General features: G+C 49.1%; 1 protein-coding gene across 2 annotated transcripts in view; it reads right to left on the bottom strand.

Annotated features, from left to right (window-relative positions):
- The window catches only part of XRRA1 (X-ray radiation resistance associated 1), a 53,218-nt gene that overhangs the window by 3,066 nt on the left and 32,160 nt on the right, over window positions 1-17,992 (bottom strand). For both annotated transcript variants that reach the window (XM_045022471.1, XM_045022464.1), the window contains 9 exons: window positions 13,977-14,081; window positions 10,967-11,226; window positions 10,160-10,200; window positions 8,385-8,522; window positions 6,974-7,067; window positions 5,884-6,002; window positions 3,174-3,485; window positions 1,409-1,586; window positions 89-204 (listed from right to left, as the gene is read on the bottom strand). In XM_045022471.1, coding sequence (XP_044878406.1) covers window positions 89-204; window positions 1,409-1,586; window positions 3,174-3,485; window positions 5,884-6,002; window positions 6,974-7,067; window positions 8,385-8,522; window positions 10,160-10,200; window positions 10,967-11,226; window positions 13,977-14,081 — 1,363 coding nt within the window. The remainder of the gene's footprint in view (window positions 1-88; window positions 205-1,408; window positions 1,587-3,173; window positions 3,486-5,883; window positions 6,003-6,973; window positions 7,068-8,384; window positions 8,523-10,159; window positions 10,201-10,966; window positions 11,227-13,976; window positions 14,082-17,992) is intronic.

Below are 17,992 nucleotides of genomic sequence, written 5' to 3'. Positions count from 1 at the left end.
TGGATCCAAAGTTCTGGCTTGGACCCAATTCCAGATATAGACAGAGAACAAAAATAACTGTTCTGCCATCAAAGCCTAAACGTTTTACCTTCTTTTTTCTGGGCACATACGGCTTCTGCACACTGTCGAGCCTTGCCTTCGAGTCACGATACACCAGGGGCTGTTTCAGAGCACGCCTCAGCGCCTGGACATTTTGCTGCATTCCTAAGAACAAAGGGAAATAGGTGTGTCTGCGGAAACCCCCTGCTGCGGTTGACTATTACAGTAACACTTAGCACTTACTTTCAGACCTCTTCAAAGAGCTTTCCCGTATTAATCAGAGAAGAAATCATCTTTAGCTGCTTTCATCACACTGCCATTAACCAATGGATCTACAAGCTATGTACCCAAGACAATCCACACTATACACCAGGTTGAACACAGGCTAGAGAGTGACTGTTCACAAGGGTAACGTTCCCAAGGGCAAGCTGGAGCTCAGCTTTGGCTAGCCAATGAGAAAACGGCATTGCTCCAATTGCTTTGTAGCCTGAAGTGCGGTACCGGGTCAAAGCAGCCACCGGAGACCTGGCTGGGCTGGGAATACAGACAATTTCTTCTGCTGGTCACTGGCACATAAACAAATAAAAACCGAGACAGGAGCGTCATCTCGGACAAGCCAGTCAGACACCCAGCTCAGGGTGCAGTTGGCAATGAAAAAAAATACGTCACTTGCATGGATCAGAACCGCCGTCAGCCCAGCCTGGGAGAGAACAGGATTTTTCACAGGAAGTGGCGAACACCATAGCCAGCTGGGGGAGCAGGAATTTACCCAGGATACCGAGCCTAATGCCCCTCTCCTTACAAAACGGATCATGGGTTCTTCACTGGCTCCACGTGGCCAGGGTCTCAGACTGAGGTCTGAGACCCTGCAGCAGCACAGGGCCCTCTCGCTCCTGCTGGCTCTGCAAGCACTAGCCGCTGTTTTTTCATACGTGGGTGGCTCCGAAGCTGGCAGACTGAATTGTACCGAACTAGCCAAAGGAAACGGCCTTTCAGAGCAAAGCTATGCATAAGATTCTGGGCCTAAGGATGATCTGGTTCACTCCACCTACCCAGAATGCACTGAGAGGGACTTATGTGACCCAAAGACCATGTGCTGGCCCCATGCCCGGGGTGAACGTTACCCTTAGTGTGGAAAACTCCAAAGGCACCAGTTTAAGGCCAACGTTGCTCAGGGGCAGAGAGAGGCACTTTAGGAACTTGGTCCTTTCCACTGACTGTTCAGATTCCCAGTTACACCTGCTCACCTAAAGTTCAAAGGCAGGTTCAGATTCAGAGGTTTCAAGGTCAGAAGGGACGTTTCCGATCAGCTCATCTGACCTGCAGAACAAGCATTTCTGAGCAAGAGAAATCAGCTTTCCCGACTTACCCACTGGCTCAATGAACTCGGGGTCAGTTTTCACACGGAGCAGTTCTTCATAGCCCTTATATTTCGTGGGAATATACGTGCAGCTGCCTGATGTCCTGGACTTGTGTTTCCTCTTCCCTTGTCTTTCCTCCAGTTCATGTCTCCAAACAGAGCTGGGGATGTCATCCGCATCATCCAGCTTCAGACATCCAGGGGAAAGGATTTACAACAGGCGCTTTTCATTGCAAAGCAAGTCACCCCAAACCTGCCTTTACCCCACCCAAACTCTAGATCAGATGCAGATCTCTCAGAGCCGAAGTCTACCAGCTCCATCAACTGCAACTCCATAGCCCCTTGGGGCTACTCGGGCTCAAGTGAGGGTAGAAATTGACTCTAAACATCCAAATTTGATGCACTGATATTTCCTAATTGAATGCATTGTAATAATAATATTTCATAATTAAAGTATAGCATCTAATAACATAACACTCTCCAAGCGTTAATTTACCTGCCACGCTCCTGGAGTAGAGCCTTATTATCCCTGCTAACTGGGGATTTTTCAGACAAGGCTAAGACTTGCTTAGTTCTTCTTACCACAATCCAACCTTAAGGTTAAACAACAGGTAGTAATGACACCTGAGCTCATCTCAGCCCTGTCTACGTGATTGTTTCCATCACTGGGCATTGCAGAGCAGAAAAATCCTGGTGCAGACCAGGCCGAAGACCAATAGGGAGTTTGCTCATTGTCACACACAGTCTCACTAGAAATGCTGGGAACAGAAGTTAGCAGTGCTGGTGCGTGGCACCCTGCTCTCACCACCAGACCACACTCCCTCTCGGAATACTCAGCTTTAACCACGTTTACTCGCATACACAATGTGAGGGCTACATTTTGGGGAAAGGGTGTCTGGAAAGCTGCCCTCATCACTTCTGAAAGGGAATTTGGTGCCATGAAAGGTACCAGCCTGAGCGCCCAGCAGGCTGAAGTCTATCTCTAGGCCAGGTGTGAAATAGGAAGTGGCCTACAGAGATTGGAAGCTCTGTGGTTGGGGACGGTTTTGTACAGGTGTATACAGTGCGCAGCACAATTAGGGCCTGTAGGTGTTACTGCAACCCAAGTAACTAATGAGAACTTCACCGTTCTGCCCCGCCAATGCACCTCAGTCCAGATCTGGGCGAACACCTCAAGAGGAGAGGTGGGAATTCAGTTTCCATGCACAAGTAGTCCCTTGAGTGTGGTCTCTGCTGAGACTTCTAATAAGGGAATCAATTGGTGCCAATGTGATGTGGTCACTTTCCCAGTGGGAAGAGAAAAGCAACAACCAACTTGTTTCACACACATCAGCAAAGAGCCATTAGATGTTAATGATTTTTGATGACATGGGCTGGATTTGAACCAGTAACTGCAAGAGCAAGGTTCTATATTCCATTACCAAGCGCCTAACCATCTAGTCCACCTGCAACCATGTTACCTTTATAAATGCAATCACGACCGGGAAAGTAGAGAATTGATTTTTGGTTTCCACTAACACCCCAGCCGTGCATGTAGTTGTACTTGTTCCTGCTGGGCTTTCTATTTCCGGCTGGCTTGTCAATGGAGAATTATGAATAATAATCTTCAGTTACATGCATGCCATGCTTTCTACTTTTAGAAAACAAAGGTCATTTCTACCGTCTGAGCATGTCTGGACGAGCCTTTGGTTCTCGAATGCCAGATACTTTACTCATGAATTCAGAAGTGAGGCTGGCTTAATACTAGGCAGACACACAGTACACGCTCACACACCTGAGTCAGAAAGAAGAATTCAATGTCATCTTCAGCGCTGGCAGGACCAAGCTTGGAATCACATTTCTCTTTCCCCGGCACCTCTCTGGGGCTACCAAGCATTTTGGTGTCGTCATAAGGCTCCTGGTGCTGCTGTGCTGACGATGGTCTGATCGGCGGAAGAGGATCAGACAGGCTCAACCTATGTGATCCTTCCTCAGACTCCTCTGGTTTACCCCCCTCTGTATCCGACCAGAGTTTCCAAAAGGAGGACTCAAGAGGAGCTTCTAGCATCAGCGGCTGCTTTGGAACCTTTGGGACATGTGATGTTACCTGGAAGAGAAGCACAGGCTGATCCTCCAGAGCTCTCTGAGCCCTGACAAATACTGAGCACCCTACAGGACTTCTGACCCATTCTGGAAGGGGCGGTGGCATTACTAAATAAAGTGTGTGTGTAGGCAGGGCCTGAATGCAGACACAGCCAACATCGGCATCAGGGTATGACTCATAGACTTTAAGGCCAGAAAGGACCATTGTAATCATCTAGTCTGACCTCCTGCACATTGCAGGCCACAGAACCCCATCCACCCACTCCTGCAATAGACTCCTAACCTCTGGCTAAGTCACGGAAGTCCTCAGATCATGATTTAAAGACTTCAAGTTACTGAGAACCCACCATTTACACTAGCTTAAACCTGCAAGTGACCCGTGCCCCACGCTGCAGAGGAAGGCGAAAACCTCCCAGGGTCTCTGCCAATCTGTCCTGGGGAGAAATTCCTTCCTGACTTCAAATAGGACGATCAGTTAGACCCTGAGCATGTGGGAAAGACCCACCAGCCGGGCACCCGGGAAGGAATTCTTGTAGTAACTCAGAGGCCTCCCCATCGAGGGCCTCTCCCATCTCCGGCTGTTGGGGATTTTTGCTACTGGCAGTCACTGATGGGCCACACGCCATTGCAGGCAGTCCCATCACACCATCCCTTCCATAAACTGATCAAGCTCAGTCTTGAAGCCAGTTAGGTTTTTTGCCCCCACTGCTCCCCTTGGAAAGTTGTTCCAGAACTTCACCTCCTCTGATGGTTAGAAACCTTCGCCTAATTTCAAGCCTAAACTTCTTGATGGCCAGTTTCTAGCCATTGGTTCTTGTGTCCACATTGTGGCTTAACATAAATAACTCCTCTCTCTCCGAGGTATTTATCCCTCTGATGTATTTATAGAGAGGGATCATTTCTCTCCTCAGCCTTCTCATGGTCATGTTAAACAAGCCAAGTTCCGTAAGTCTCTTCTCATAAGGTAGGTTCTCCATTCCGCAGCTCATCCAAGGAGCCCTTCTCTGCACCTCGATCCATTTTTAAGCTGGTTATAATAGTTTAGCCCCATCCCTAAAGGCCAGAGCAATCCATGTTATATGTTCGCTCAGCCACAACAGAATTTAACTGCCATTATCGCCGGAATGTTTTTATTCTACAGCTTCCAGGCCAGGTTGTGAGAGCTGAGAGTCAGGAACGTGCTAGGCTCTGCCAGGGTCTGGGAAGCAAATTGTCTTCAGTCAACTCCCTGGCGATGCCCTTGCTGGACAGCACAAATGTCGGGGTGAAGCAGCCCTTGCGGAACATCCAGGGGAAGTTTAGTCATTATTGCAAGAAATGCAGGCAGCAGTAAATCATGCCTGATGCATCCTTAACTCCTGGAAGTCCCCCACCGGCTACTGAGCAGCCATAAGATGACTTTGCCAACGGCAGTTCAGACCCTGCTGGAGCCACAGAGCAGGAATCACTGGGAGAAAGTCTGTGGCCTGCATTACACACAAGGTGAAACTATGTGATCATGAGGGTCCCTTCTGGTTTTAAAATCTATGAAGCATGTGCCAGGAGGAAAGAGAGGGCAGCAGGGCAGCAGTCATTCATGCAGCCCAGCTCCTGCCTTCATATATCAGGGGGTGCCCGTCTCTACGGATCTCCTGGATCCATGGGATGGAGACGTGTGTGCTCCTCCGAAGCCCTCTCACTCGAGGGTTGGGTCTCGCATGCTCTGCAGGGTTCACTACATGGAGGGGCCCCATGTAATTATATTGAAAGTCACATTACCCAGTTGCAGTGCTTAACAGAGATGGGATTCCACACCTGCTTAAAATTAAGCATGTGCTTTAGTGCTCTGTTAAACTGGGGCCATGATACGGACTGTATGTTATTTAGACAGTAAACTCTTTGGGTTGTAAAATCACCAGGGCCAGGAGCCTGTCATATTTCTCTGTGCCTACTGATATCAATATCTTGACTGTATTTGGCATGAACCAACAGCTAGCGTGTAGCTTCAAGCCATCTCATTAGTGGTTGGTGGGTGAGGATTGTCCTTCGCGCCACCACCCAGAACAACATGCAGTTCCAGCGTTCTCCCAGGGAGAAGCACCATTCCCTCAGTACTGCAACTTTTTGCTGCAGTGTTTGGTTTGGGCTGATGTGAACTCCTCCTACATGTTAAGAGTTGTAGGTGGCTCAGACGTACCACGGGGAGGCCACAATACTTGGACCATTCTTCAGGTCCGTGTTCTCTGAATAGGTAACGGGACTAGCGCTAATGGTTGCACCTTGAAGATTGTCTAGTGATTAGAAATGCCAGGTCAGCCAGGTGCTAGTGAGCAAGGAGCGGTCAGAATCATGCAAGTCAGTGAGAGTTTAGCACTGACTTCCCTGGGACCAAGGCTGCGTTTCCCACACTGATCCATTCATACCTTCCTATGGGCCTTGACTGGAATAAAGATGTGCGGCTTCTCCAGTTTTGAAATCTTTCTTCTAATTAGCTTAATCCCCAGTCTGTGCTGAAGGAAACTGGTTAGCAAAGGTGGATCACCTGCCAAACAAGGGGATTGTGTTAAAATCAGCTGTATCTGTCCTGGCAGCAGAAAGCAAGTTCCAGGACAAGGCTCTCTGAGCTAGCAGGGGCTGGACTGATTCATGCAGTGGGACAATGAGCCAGCACCTCCTCTGGCTTCCAGCGGCTGCCGCTGGATTGAAGCTTTAATCTGTAAAAGCATCGGGGCAGATCCTCAGCTGGTGTAAATCAGCATCGCTCCACTGAGCCACGACGAGACGCAGCAGCTGGGGATGGATCTGTCCCAGTCCTCACTGTGCTATCAGCAAGAAGCAGCTGATCGATCACTGCAGTGGGACTTAGGAGACTGGAGCTCTAATCATAGCAACCTAAAGGAGTTCGGTTTCCAACTCCCGGCAACTCAGTGGAGTCGTGCACCTAACTCCCTTAAGCTCCAGCTCCGCACGCCATAGATTTGGCAGGGCTTGCTCCCCCCGGGGCGGTGTGTGGACATAGGCTAGGCCTGGCCTCCTCCCCGCAGCCTTTGGAGAGGCTTAAAGCTACAGAAGCAGCGTCCAGGAGAGCACAAGGCTGTAACAGGCTAGTCTTTGTGAGCAATGGTGCACCCTGCCAACCCTTCCCAAGAGACAAGTTCCTGGCCCAGGACACTGAAAACCTGCATATCGCCCTGGTGACGTCCTGGAGACTAAGGCCAGCGGGATTTCTCCCTGAGCTGAGCAGGCAGCTGGCAGTTTAAAGTAACAGCAGCTCTAACACCTCGACTCCTGTGTCCGTGCCAGCTGTCAAAACAACGGGCGCTGGAGCAGCTAAACCAAGGCGATGCGTGGAAATAGCCCCTTTTCCAAATGAGCAGCGCCAGGGAGCAATGGATTGATCCTGCACCTCAAGGGGAGTTTTGTTACTGACTCCCAGGGGGCAGGAGCAGGCCCTGCGGGTTTCCCTTCTTCTTAAAGGGTCAGACCCCTCAGGGATCCTGGCTGGTCCCGTACCGCTCCTGAGGGTGGTCAGGGGGTTGCTATGGAATGTCAGCTCCGTCAGAGAGGGAAAGAGAGCCACGGCTAGCAGGTCCTCCTCATTTTTGATCTGCAAGATAAAATACAAAGCCACAGCACTCCCTGCTCATGTGCGCTGAGGCGCCCTCTTGGATTCCAATTTTACTGTCATCATAAAGGTCTGAATCCCTGAGGCAGCAGTTTGGGGACAGAGAGGAATGTGCTGTCTAGTGGGTAGAGCACTGCGCTGGGACTGAGGAGACCCTGGGGTCTATTCCCAGCTCCGGCACTGGGTGACCTTAGGAAAGTCACTGCACAGCTCTGTGCCTCAGTTTCCCCATCTGCAAAATGGGGGTGATGATTCTGGCTCTCCTTTGTAAAGGGCTTGGAGATCTATGGATGAAAAAACGCTCTCTGAGGGGCAAAGCTCATGCACTGTGCAGCCAGTATTCTTCCCGAGTAAATACGGACGGCAGGGCTGGGGTGCAACCACCCTCATCTCTCACAGTCCAGCAGCTCGGATCAGCCTGGAACAATGCATGCTGGGAAATGTAGTCTCAATGAGCCACACCTCCATAGCAAAGAGGAGGGTGTATCTGCTATCATAACTGATAACAAGATGAACAACAATTCCATTTACATCAGGCTTTCCCCAGGCAGATTCCCCATGAGCATCAGCCATACTGCAGTCTGACCAGGAAGATCCAGCACTCAGGTAGCAGCCAGGCGAGAGAGAGGGCCAGACTGGATCTCTCTACCACCCTCAGCGCGGTGGTGTCTTAGTACTACTCTGCTACTACAGCCGATTGTGCGTGGGGGTGTAAGGAGAAGGGGACGGTACCCTTCACTGCACCAGGCACTGGCACAATCCAAGCACAGAGACCACCAGCAGTGCCAGATGCTTCAGAGGAGGCAGGGCAGGGGTGGCCTATGCGCCCGCCCTTCTGCACCCACTAGCAGTCAGCAGCTGGAGCCCACTGATTTCAAAGGTGCAGCAATGACCACTCCTACCTGTGCTGCTCCAGCACACCCAGAGGCAGGCACAGTGCCTCCAGCTCTTGACGCTGGTGCAATGCCCGAGGCCCTACCTCTGCCTCCCAGTGCCTTCTGCAGCCTCACTCCTACAGCCTGCCACCAGGCCAGGAGTGGAGTCACTGTGGGGACAGCAAGTGTCTAGCACAGAACAAGGGGACAGAGGTTTCTAAGTTTCTTACAATCCCAAGGTACAGCAGAGCACAGCTGGCCACAGCAAGGCTCCGTGGTGAGTGTATTTCCAGTTCCACCAAGAAAGCATACCAAGGGGTTGCATGTAGCAGCAAAATAATGGCTCCCCTGTCCCTTGACGGGCCCAGATTTCACCCTGACTACTACGGACAGCACCAGCCTGTAACCGAACGGGCTGACTCACCTTGTTGTTGGCCAGGCTCAGATAGCGCAGTTCCGGAAGGGGGGGTGTAAACTCCTGGCTCAAGGCGTTCCTGAAACTGGCAGAGGGAGTCCCAGAGTCGGCGAGACATGAACGGTCGTTTCCCTCCATGAAAACATCCTTACAGAAAGAGGGGGAATAGTGAGATAGACAGACAGAGCTGCCGCAGGGGGATGTACAGGACATGGTGACATCTAAATCCAGTCCAATTACCATAAAATATCCACAGTCGCTGAAGATCAGCAAAGTACTCATGAAACCAAGTAGGAAAGAGAGAACGCACTAAGCCTAATGGTTAACACCGAGGACTAGGCCTCAGGACTCCTGGGTTCCATCCCCATGCCTGCCATTGACGCACTGCGAGATCTTGGGCAAATCACTTAACCTCTCCGTGCCTCAGTTTCCCCATTTGTAACAGGCCAGGTGTGTTGCCGTTGTTATATCTACAAGGTTCACACTGGCCTGGCGCCAGGCAGCACAGCCGGCTGGTACTTTCCCCTGCTGATTGCATCGTATGCTCCAGAATCTAAGTGTTTATTTAAAATAAATTAAAACTCCAGCCTTAACTGGATGGACGGAACCCCGGGCAGGCAGCGGACTGAGCGGGGCTGCATCCCCCAGCTGGCAGGAGCCAGTGGCCAGAACTCCAGACCGGCAGCTGGCTGAGCCGCTCAGCCTGCCATCGGTCTGGGGTCCTGGCTGCCGGGCCCTTGCAAGCCAGGGTCCCGGCCGCCGGCCCCACTCAGCCCGACGGACGGAACCCCAGGCCGGCAGCGGGCTGAGCGGGGCCGCGTCCCTGGCTGGAAGGAGCCGGTGGACAGAACCCCAGACCGGCAGCGGGCTGAGCAGGGCCGCGTCCCTGGCTGGAAGGAGCCGGTGGACAGAACCCCAGGCCGGCAGCGGGCTGAGCGGGGCCGCGTCCCTGGCTGGAAGGAGCCGGTGGACAGAACCCCAGGCCGGCAGCGGGCTGAGCGGGGCCGCGTCCCTGGCTGGAAGGAGCCGGTGGACAGAACCCCAGGCCGGCAGCGGGCTGAGCGGGGCCGCGTCCCTGGCTGGAAGGAGCCGGTGGACAGAACCCCAGGCCGGCAGCGGGCTGAGCGGGGCCGCGTCCCTGGCTGGAAGGAGCCGGTGGACAGAACCCCAGGCCGGCAGCGGGCTGAGCGGGGCCGCGTCCCTGGCTGGAAGGAGCCGGTGGACAGAACCCCAGGCCGGCAGCGGGCTGAGCCAGTCTGGGGTTCCAGCCGCCGGCCCAGCTCAGCCCGCTGCTGGTCTGGGGTTTTGACTATACGCGATGTTCGCCGTACGTGCTGGCTTTAGAACCTAACCCCACGTAAGATGCGACAGTTCTGACCAGCAAAATGGCACACAGCTTTATTTTAAACGTACGCAGCAGATTTAAGAGCTGAAACATTCACAGGTTACGTGAAAATTAGCTGCACGAGACTCCAGGCTACGGCAGGCTACTGATCATAAATCATTCAGGCTGCTAAGGCCTTGGCATTCCCAGAAGGGCTTCTAAAGAATAAGGCAGAAAGAGGTTAACGCTCCTAAAGAGACGAACCCGAGGAGGAGAACTTTGGAATGCCCATCCTAGACCATAATCTCACTGGAGGTTTTTAAGAGCAGGTTGGACAAACACCTGTCAGGGATGGTCTAGGTAATACTTAGTCCTGCCTTGAGTGCAGGGGACTGGACTGGATGACCTCTCGAGGTCCCTTCCAGTCCTATGATTCTGTAAGCCAGCAAACAGTTCTTACCAGCAATGGTGGTTCTCGAGAGGCAGAAGTGAAAACAACCTCTGTAATAAAACACAAACAAATCACGGGCTTCTAAATACAACTGCATGGGACTCTGACGGTCAGCTCTGTGGGGCAGCACCACCTTTTTGTTCTCTGTTTGTACAGCACCTAGCGCAACGGGGTCCTGGTCCATAACAAGGGATCTTGGGTGCTGTGACAATGCAAATGATAAATAAATCATAATGGAGCTGTGTTTTGTGTAGGAGAATCGGAAGGGATACATGCAGTGTCAGTCTGAGCCTGGAAGAGACCGTCTTCATGACGAACAAAGCCTCTGGCTGAGTCTGCCAACGACTATAGCAATTAGCATTGCTCAGGGCCTAACAGCAAAACATCCATTGATGTCAAGGGCGCAGATCAGGGCCTCAACATAGTGGGTGTGTTGGTTGCACTGTAATCCACTGGTGAAATCCTGGCTCAAATGAAGTCACTGGGAGTTTTGCTGTTGATTTCAATGGGGCCAGGATTTCACCCCATATAGATGTTTAAGGCCAGAAGGGACTTTGTCTGACCTCATAATGAAGGGCGCTCTCTGAGTTACCTGTCTCTCCCCTCCTCCCCCATAACACACACACACACATTATCCTCCATGGTATTGCTGTTTGAATCATGCCATGCAGTTTCTGATACGTGGCTCTGGAAAGGCTCAGCCGTGGATTAAGAAACCTGATCCTTCTCCCACTAAAATCAGTGGCAACGTTCCCATTGATTTCAACAGGAAGAGGAGCAGGCCCTGAGAGCTGGAATGAAAGGCGGAGCTGTTACCTGTCCTGTCTGGATCCTGGTTGTTTTGTAAAATTAAGTATTCTAGTTGCTCTTTCTCCATCACCAGCTGGCCTTGCAACCCTGCCCCAGCTTGCAGCGGCTGCTCGTGCTTCTGCCCGAATCTAGACGGAAAGCTGCAAGACTCTGCCTTGGTTCCCATCTTTGCCGACTGTGGGTGGAGGGAGAACTGGGAATTCTCCATCTGATGCAGGTAAGGGACCTCTGCAATCCCATTCTTGTCCAGGTTTAACTGCTTCAGGCTGATCAGAAGAGGAAGTGACCATGAAGCCTAATGAAAGTTACCATTGCACAGTATGCAACAAAGCCGTGTTACCAGCACCCGGAGTGGGAAACTGTCCCTGAGCCTCCGTGGATGCTGTACTTCTCAATAACAATGCAACATAAGCTGCTTCTCCCACAGCTCTTCATCTATGCTGAAATACGCTAAGGTAACAATCACAGGCCTGCTCCTGTAAGGTACTGAGAGTCCTTCCCTCCCACAGAAGTCTATGGGAGTTCTCAGCTCACAGGAAAGACTCAGCGTCTTGCAGGATTGGGCTCTGTAGCCTGAGTGATCCCTCGTTTGTTCAGTTATTTGGGCTCAGACAGGAAGACGGGCTGGCAGTTGGTTAAATCAGGAGGTGCTGATCCTGGGGTTTGGGTAATTGGGATCCTGCTGTAAGAATAGAACAATGCTTGGTACCTCCCTAGCAGCTTAAAATCACTGATGAATTTAACCTGTGAGGAAGGTAAGTCTGATATCCCCAACTGACAGAGGGGGAAGCTGAGGCCCAGAGAGATTAACTGACCTGTTCAGGGTCACAAAGGAAACTTGTTGAAGAAACAGAAATAAAATCAAGGGCTCCTGATACCTAATCCCATGTCCCAACCCAGTCTGGCCGTCCTCCTCTCGTCAGCACTTCACAGACAATATGAAATTCTACCCCAGGAATGTCTGCACTGAGGAAGAACGATAACATATGGAGCATCTCTTTGAATTCAGACCAAACCACCACCTCCAGGCCAGCTCCAAAATGCTTGCAAAAAAACCCAATCTAGTGACTGTCAGCAATAGGAATCAGAGGAGAACATAAGAACGGCCATACTGGGTCAGCCCAGTATCCTGTCTACCGACAGTGGCTATATTCTAGTCCCAGCTCTGCCGCTGACTGCCTGAGTGACTTTGAATGAGACACTTCACCGCTTTGTGACTCAATTTCCCTTCCTGTAAAATGGGGATAACAACACTTAGCCAACTCCCGGGGCGCTGTGGTGTCTGACTTGTGAATGTTTGCCACGGGCTTTCGGATCATTCGGTGTGACAGAAGTGCAGGGTATTATTAGAAAATGCTCTCCTGCCAGCTCCCCTTGGCTTGTTCACGCACTCCTCACTGGAGTGGGAGAGTTTTCAGGTTGATGGCAATTCCAAAAAATTGAAAACAATTCCAAAAAATTGAAAACAATTATTTCAGGTTGAACCAAAAACATTTTTTCAAATTTGCAGCAAATAAAAAAGTTAGGGGGGGAAAAACTGCTTCAGGTCTAACAGAACATTTCATTTCAAACACTTCCAAACCAAGCCTTTCAATCTTGACCATGGTTTGAGGGGTTTGATTTAAAAAAAAAAAAACTAAAGGAAAGTTAGAAACAAAAAGTTTTTTTGAAGCAAAAAATCCAAATGTTTCATCTTTAAAATGTCAAAGCAAAACGTTTCCATTTCTTTTGGATTTTACTTTGGTTGGTTACGAATGAAACAATTTGGCAAAATGGACACAAATTTGTGCCCCAAATCTGCTTTTTTCATCTAAAAAAAGTTTCTGTGGAAAAATTTCATGCAGCTCTCCTCCTCCCTCCAAGCTTCCCCTCCTGCTCCGCTGCACGCAGCTCTCCTCCTCCCTCCAAGCTTCCCCTCCTGCTCCGCTGCACGCAGCTCTCCTCCTCCCTCCAAGCTTCCCCTCCTGCTCCGCTGCACGCAGCTCTCCTCCTCCCTCCAAGCTTCCCCTCCTGCTCCGCTGCACGCAGCTCTCCTCCTCCCTCCAAGCTTCCCCTCCTGCTCCGCTGCACGCAGCTCTCCTCCTCCCTCCAAGCTTCCCCTCCTGCTCCGCTGCACGCAGCTCTCCTCCTCCCTCCAAGCTTCCCCTCCTGCTCCGCTGCACGCAGCTCTCCTCCTCCCTCCAAGCTTCCCCTCCTGCTCCGCTGCACGCAGCTCTCCTCCTCCCTCCAAGCTTCCCCTCCTGCTCCGCTGCACGCAGCTCTCCTCCTCCCTCCAAGCTTCCCCTCCTGCTCCGCTGCACGCAGCTCTCCTCCTCCCTCCAAGCTTTCCCTCCTGCTCCGCTGCACGCAGCTCTCCTCCTCCCTCCAAGCTTCCCCTCCTGCTCCGCTGCACGCAGCTCTCCTCCTCCCTCCAAGCTTTCCCTCCTGCTCCGCTGCATGCAGCTCTCCTCCTCCCTCCAAGCTTTCCCTCCTGCTCCGCTGCACGCCCCCTACAAGCCCCCTCCCCCTTCAAAAACCTTCTCAAATCCTGTTGTTCTAGAACACACAGCATGTGTCAAGACCACACCACTGTGTTCACGATTCTACTGCAGCAGGTGGTCCCCTTTTGGCGAGGGCTTGGGGCCTGATTCTGCACTTACTGATCTCCTCAACTCAGCTGGACTGAAATAACCACTGGGCCCATCTGAGGCAGTTAAATCCACGGAAGGAAAATGGGAAGAGCAATCTGCTCCAATCCATCATTTCTGAGCCTTGGGACATGAGCAAAAGCACTTGGCATGATTCTGAATAAATCACCCATTTATTTTAGGGCAGCCAGGGGGACATTGTCACTTTGCGGCTGTTTTCACTGACCTACAGTTCCCAAGATTAAACAAAGTGGAAAGGAAAATACCCTAAATGAGTTACAAAGACTTTTTTTGTTTTTAAGTTTCAATGCATTGCTAAGGGCAGCGAGCAGAGATGGGCGGTGTGCCGAAAGAAGTCAGAAACATTTGTGGCATGATGGTTTCTTTACCTGCGGAGATTAGCCAGGCTTACAAAGACGCTCGGGTGAGAAAGATCATTGTCATCCAGCAACAAGACTTCTAGAGATGGAAACTTTAAACAACTTGGGCTGTCACTGCAAGTACAAAAGGGATCTCATTCATAAATCAAACAGGTGGAGAGAAGTCAAAAACACGTTTTTTCCTGCTGTGGAAGAAACAGATCTGCACTGGTTCAACCAGGACATGAGCCTTGGTCTTTACACATTACCTTTTTAAAGTACAGGCTCCAATAAGACTCCATTTTAAAATGGTTTATAAAGGGTTAATAAATTATTAATATCTGTTCAAGTATGTTATGGGCAAGATTAGGTGGTTCTAAACATGTTCCTGGCATTTAGATGCATGAAGCATGTTTCTGGCATGGGTTACATATGTTATAGGTAGTTCGAAGCATGTTACTGGCATGATTTAGAGGCGTTAAGTATATTTCTGGCATGGTTTAGCGATGTTAAAGATTGTTCTAAGCATATTATTGGCAACAGTCCTTAAGAAGCAGATCCTGCTCCGATAGAAGACAATGGGAGTTTTGACATTGGCATCAAAGGAGCAGGACTGGGCCTAAGGGCCATACTCAGGATCACTGACTTCAATGGGAGTGCTGTCTGAGCAGGGACTGAAGGCCTGATCCTGGGAGGAGCTGATCACCCTAACTCCCACGACACCTCTGAGGTCAATGGGAGTTGGTGGTGCTTGGTACCCCTAACAATTAGGCCTTCAGGTCTGGGCTCCTTATGGGTGGGAGTCACCCTCACCAGGAGAGCAGCCCCACTGATTTCAATGGCATTGTTCATGTGAGTGAGGTCTACCCACAGGAGTAAAGGCCTAGAGGGATCGGAATCTAAATCATTATGGTCAGTTACATGAAGTTCTCCCCGTGTGTTTGCTCTTTAAATCCAACCCTTCATTTTTACCTATTTATTCTTTGCTTTTCCTTGTTCTGGACAGTGACGCTGACTACCTCTCCACCAAACAGGTACAGCATGCACTGCAGCAACGCATGCTTCCCTCTCACCACCCACTAATGGGCCTCACCCCCGACCTCAGGGACCCCCTCCGGGGGGGTCAGCAGGACGGATTGATTTCAACCACTGGTTTCAATCACAGTTTAAATCAGCAGGCAGAAACCCTGGATTTAAACAACTGATTGTAATTATGTTTTCCATGTGTACGTTTAGATATTTTCCCAAGGAAAAGTTCAATCTCATTGGTTGTGATAACCATTAAAACATGTTAATTTGACTACTTACAGCTAAATATAACCTTTGCAATACATATTGTACTTTTCTTTTGCTAACGAGCAGGATACACTACGACTGTACATATCTCTTTAAGCAATCCTACAGCTCAACCTAACATTTATTTACATTTGGAATGTCTCCATTTTTTTATTGTCAGTAGTATTGCCAACCCCAAACATTCAAAAATAACGAGTTGCCCCCCCCCAAAAAATCACAAGATTATCTTAAAAATCAAGAGATTTTAAAAATAAAATGCAGGTTGGGTTCTGGGTTTTGAGCTTTCACTTGGGTCCCATTTTCATTCTCTGCAACCAGGAGGGCTAGTAACTTCTTATTTTTTCGGATGAAAGCTGAGATTCTCATATAATCACCTCTCTCCAAGAGCCCTGGGCTTTAAGTGAGACATCATGAGAGTTGGCAAAAGTGTGCTAGAAAATGGTAAATGATCTATTTCTTATTTACTAGATAATAATTCACTTCTTACTTGTATCAAGCTTCGTTTGGATGAAATTTGAAACTCAATTTCAAATATGCACAAAAACTGCATTTTTCAAGGTTGGGGGCAGAGGGTTAGTAGTTGAATAAATCTATCATATTTTTCCCCATACTTCCCAATTATCAAAATCTACATTAGAAGCTACATTCTGAACAATGTTAGATGACTAATGAATAGACTACAAATATTAAAATAGAAGTATTTCTACTAAATGGAACTTGGAAACTAGGTAAAAGACTTTCGGCGTACACACACATATACACACACACACAGAAAGAGGAAAATACTGACATTTAGAAAAAAGAAGTCTCAACGATCGCTCCTTTGTAAAGGCTGAAAATGATTGTGATACTTAACTTAAAGCAGTATAGAATATTGTGCCATATTTATAACGCTTTACCTAAAAAGTTAGTTTTCCCACGATTGAGTCTATCAAACTGCAGCCTTTAACTTTTTAGTCAAAGTTTACGAGGTGTGCTCAGTACGTTTGGTACATTTATTTATATTATATGACGAGACTGTAGCAAGTTTAGGCCTTTATGTAGTTTATCATAAATTCAGATTTAAACAGAAAATGGTTAAATGGCTTAGCTTTTAAAAAGACAAAAATGTCTTTATTTTAAAATCCAACTTAAATGAAAAGAATCTGATTTTCCCTTAATTTTTAAAAAATCATTTATTTTTATCCTCCGGGGAGTAAAGTTATACAAAACCCTAAGGCTTTCTGCCTGCTAAGCGCTATGCGAGTGCTAACTAATAAATATCAAGCTTGGCCCGTTCATTCCAACAGCCAACAAGGGGGTTGTCACAGAGCAGCTGGCCCCTCTAATGAAGCAGGTCCGGCTCCCCTATACCAGAACAGGTGCTCCCAGTTTGGCCTAGTAAGAGGACAGGGCGAATCATCGGCTTATGGAAAACAGAGCCGGTCTAACTTGATACCGTTTTTTGATGAGATGACAAGTTAGGTTGATAAAGCTAATGGTGCTGATGTAATATACGTAGACTTCCGTACGGCATTTGACTTGGTACCACACGCCATTTTGATTTAAAAACTAGAACTGTATACATTAATATGGCACCACATTAAGTGGATTACAAACTGGCTGATAGGTCTCAAAATGTGTTCGTAAACAGGCCATTGTCATCGAGCGAGTGTCTGTCCAGTGGAGTCCCACACAAATTGGTTCTAGGCCCTATGCTATTGAACATTTTTATTGATGACCTGGAAGAAAATATAAAATCCTCACTGATAAAAGTTTGCAGAGGACACAAAAATTCGAGGACTGGTAAATAATGAAGAGACAGGTCACTGATTCAGCACAATCTGATCTCTTTGTAAACTGGGCGCAAGCAAACAACATGCATTTTAATATGGCTAAATGTAATGTATGCAACCAGGAACAAAGAATGTAGGCCATGCTTACACAATGGGGGACATGGTGAATAATCAGCTGAGCATGAGCTCCCAATGTGACGTTGGGGCCAAAAGAACTAATATGATCCTGGGAAGCATAAACAGGGGAATCTTGAGTAGGAGTAGAGAGGTTACTTTATCTCTGCTGCTGGAATACTGTGTCCAGTTCTGGTGACCACAACAAGGATGCTCATAGATTGGAGAGGGTTCAAAGAAGAGCCATGGGAATGATTAAAGGATTAGAAAAGTGTGACTTAAAGATCTCAGTCTATTTAGATGAATAAAGAGAAGGTTAAGGGGTGACTCGATTACCTACATGGGACACAAATATTTACTAATGGGCTCTCCAATCCAGCAGAGAAAGGTAAAACACGCTCCAATGGCGGGAAGTTGAAGCTAGATAAATTCAGACTAGAAATAAGGTGTACATTTTTTAACAGGGAGGGTAATTGGAACAATTTACCAAGGGTTGTGGTGGATTCTCCATCACTGGCAATTTTTAGATCAAGACTGGATGTTTTTCTAAAAGCTCTGCTCTAGGAATTGTTTTGGGGAAGCTCTGTGGCCTGTGTTATCGAGGAGGTCAGACTAGATCCCAATGATCCATTCTGGCCTTGGAAGCCATGAACAGAGAGGGAGAAGGCCCCTGGAGGAGGTTCTGGGCAGGCGGGCAAGTAGGTGAGTGGTTTGCCGGCTGACGTCCCAAAACTGGAGAAGGCTCAAGGCAGCAGCAGAGGGAGTTGCCTGCTGACTTCCAAGTTGGGACCAAGGACTAGATATTGCTGAAGGCAGGGGAGTATCAGGGGGGCTGACCCACTGATGTCTCCACATTGGAAC

This window comes from Mauremys mutica, chromosome 1 (genome assembly GCF_020497125.1).
Source record: "Mauremys mutica isolate MM-2020 ecotype Southern chromosome 1, ASM2049712v1, whole genome shotgun sequence".
NCBI classification, from domain to species: domain Eukaryota; kingdom Metazoa; phylum Chordata; order Testudines; family Geoemydidae; genus Mauremys; species Mauremys mutica.
This window is presented reverse-complemented; position numbering and strand designations above follow the sequence as displayed.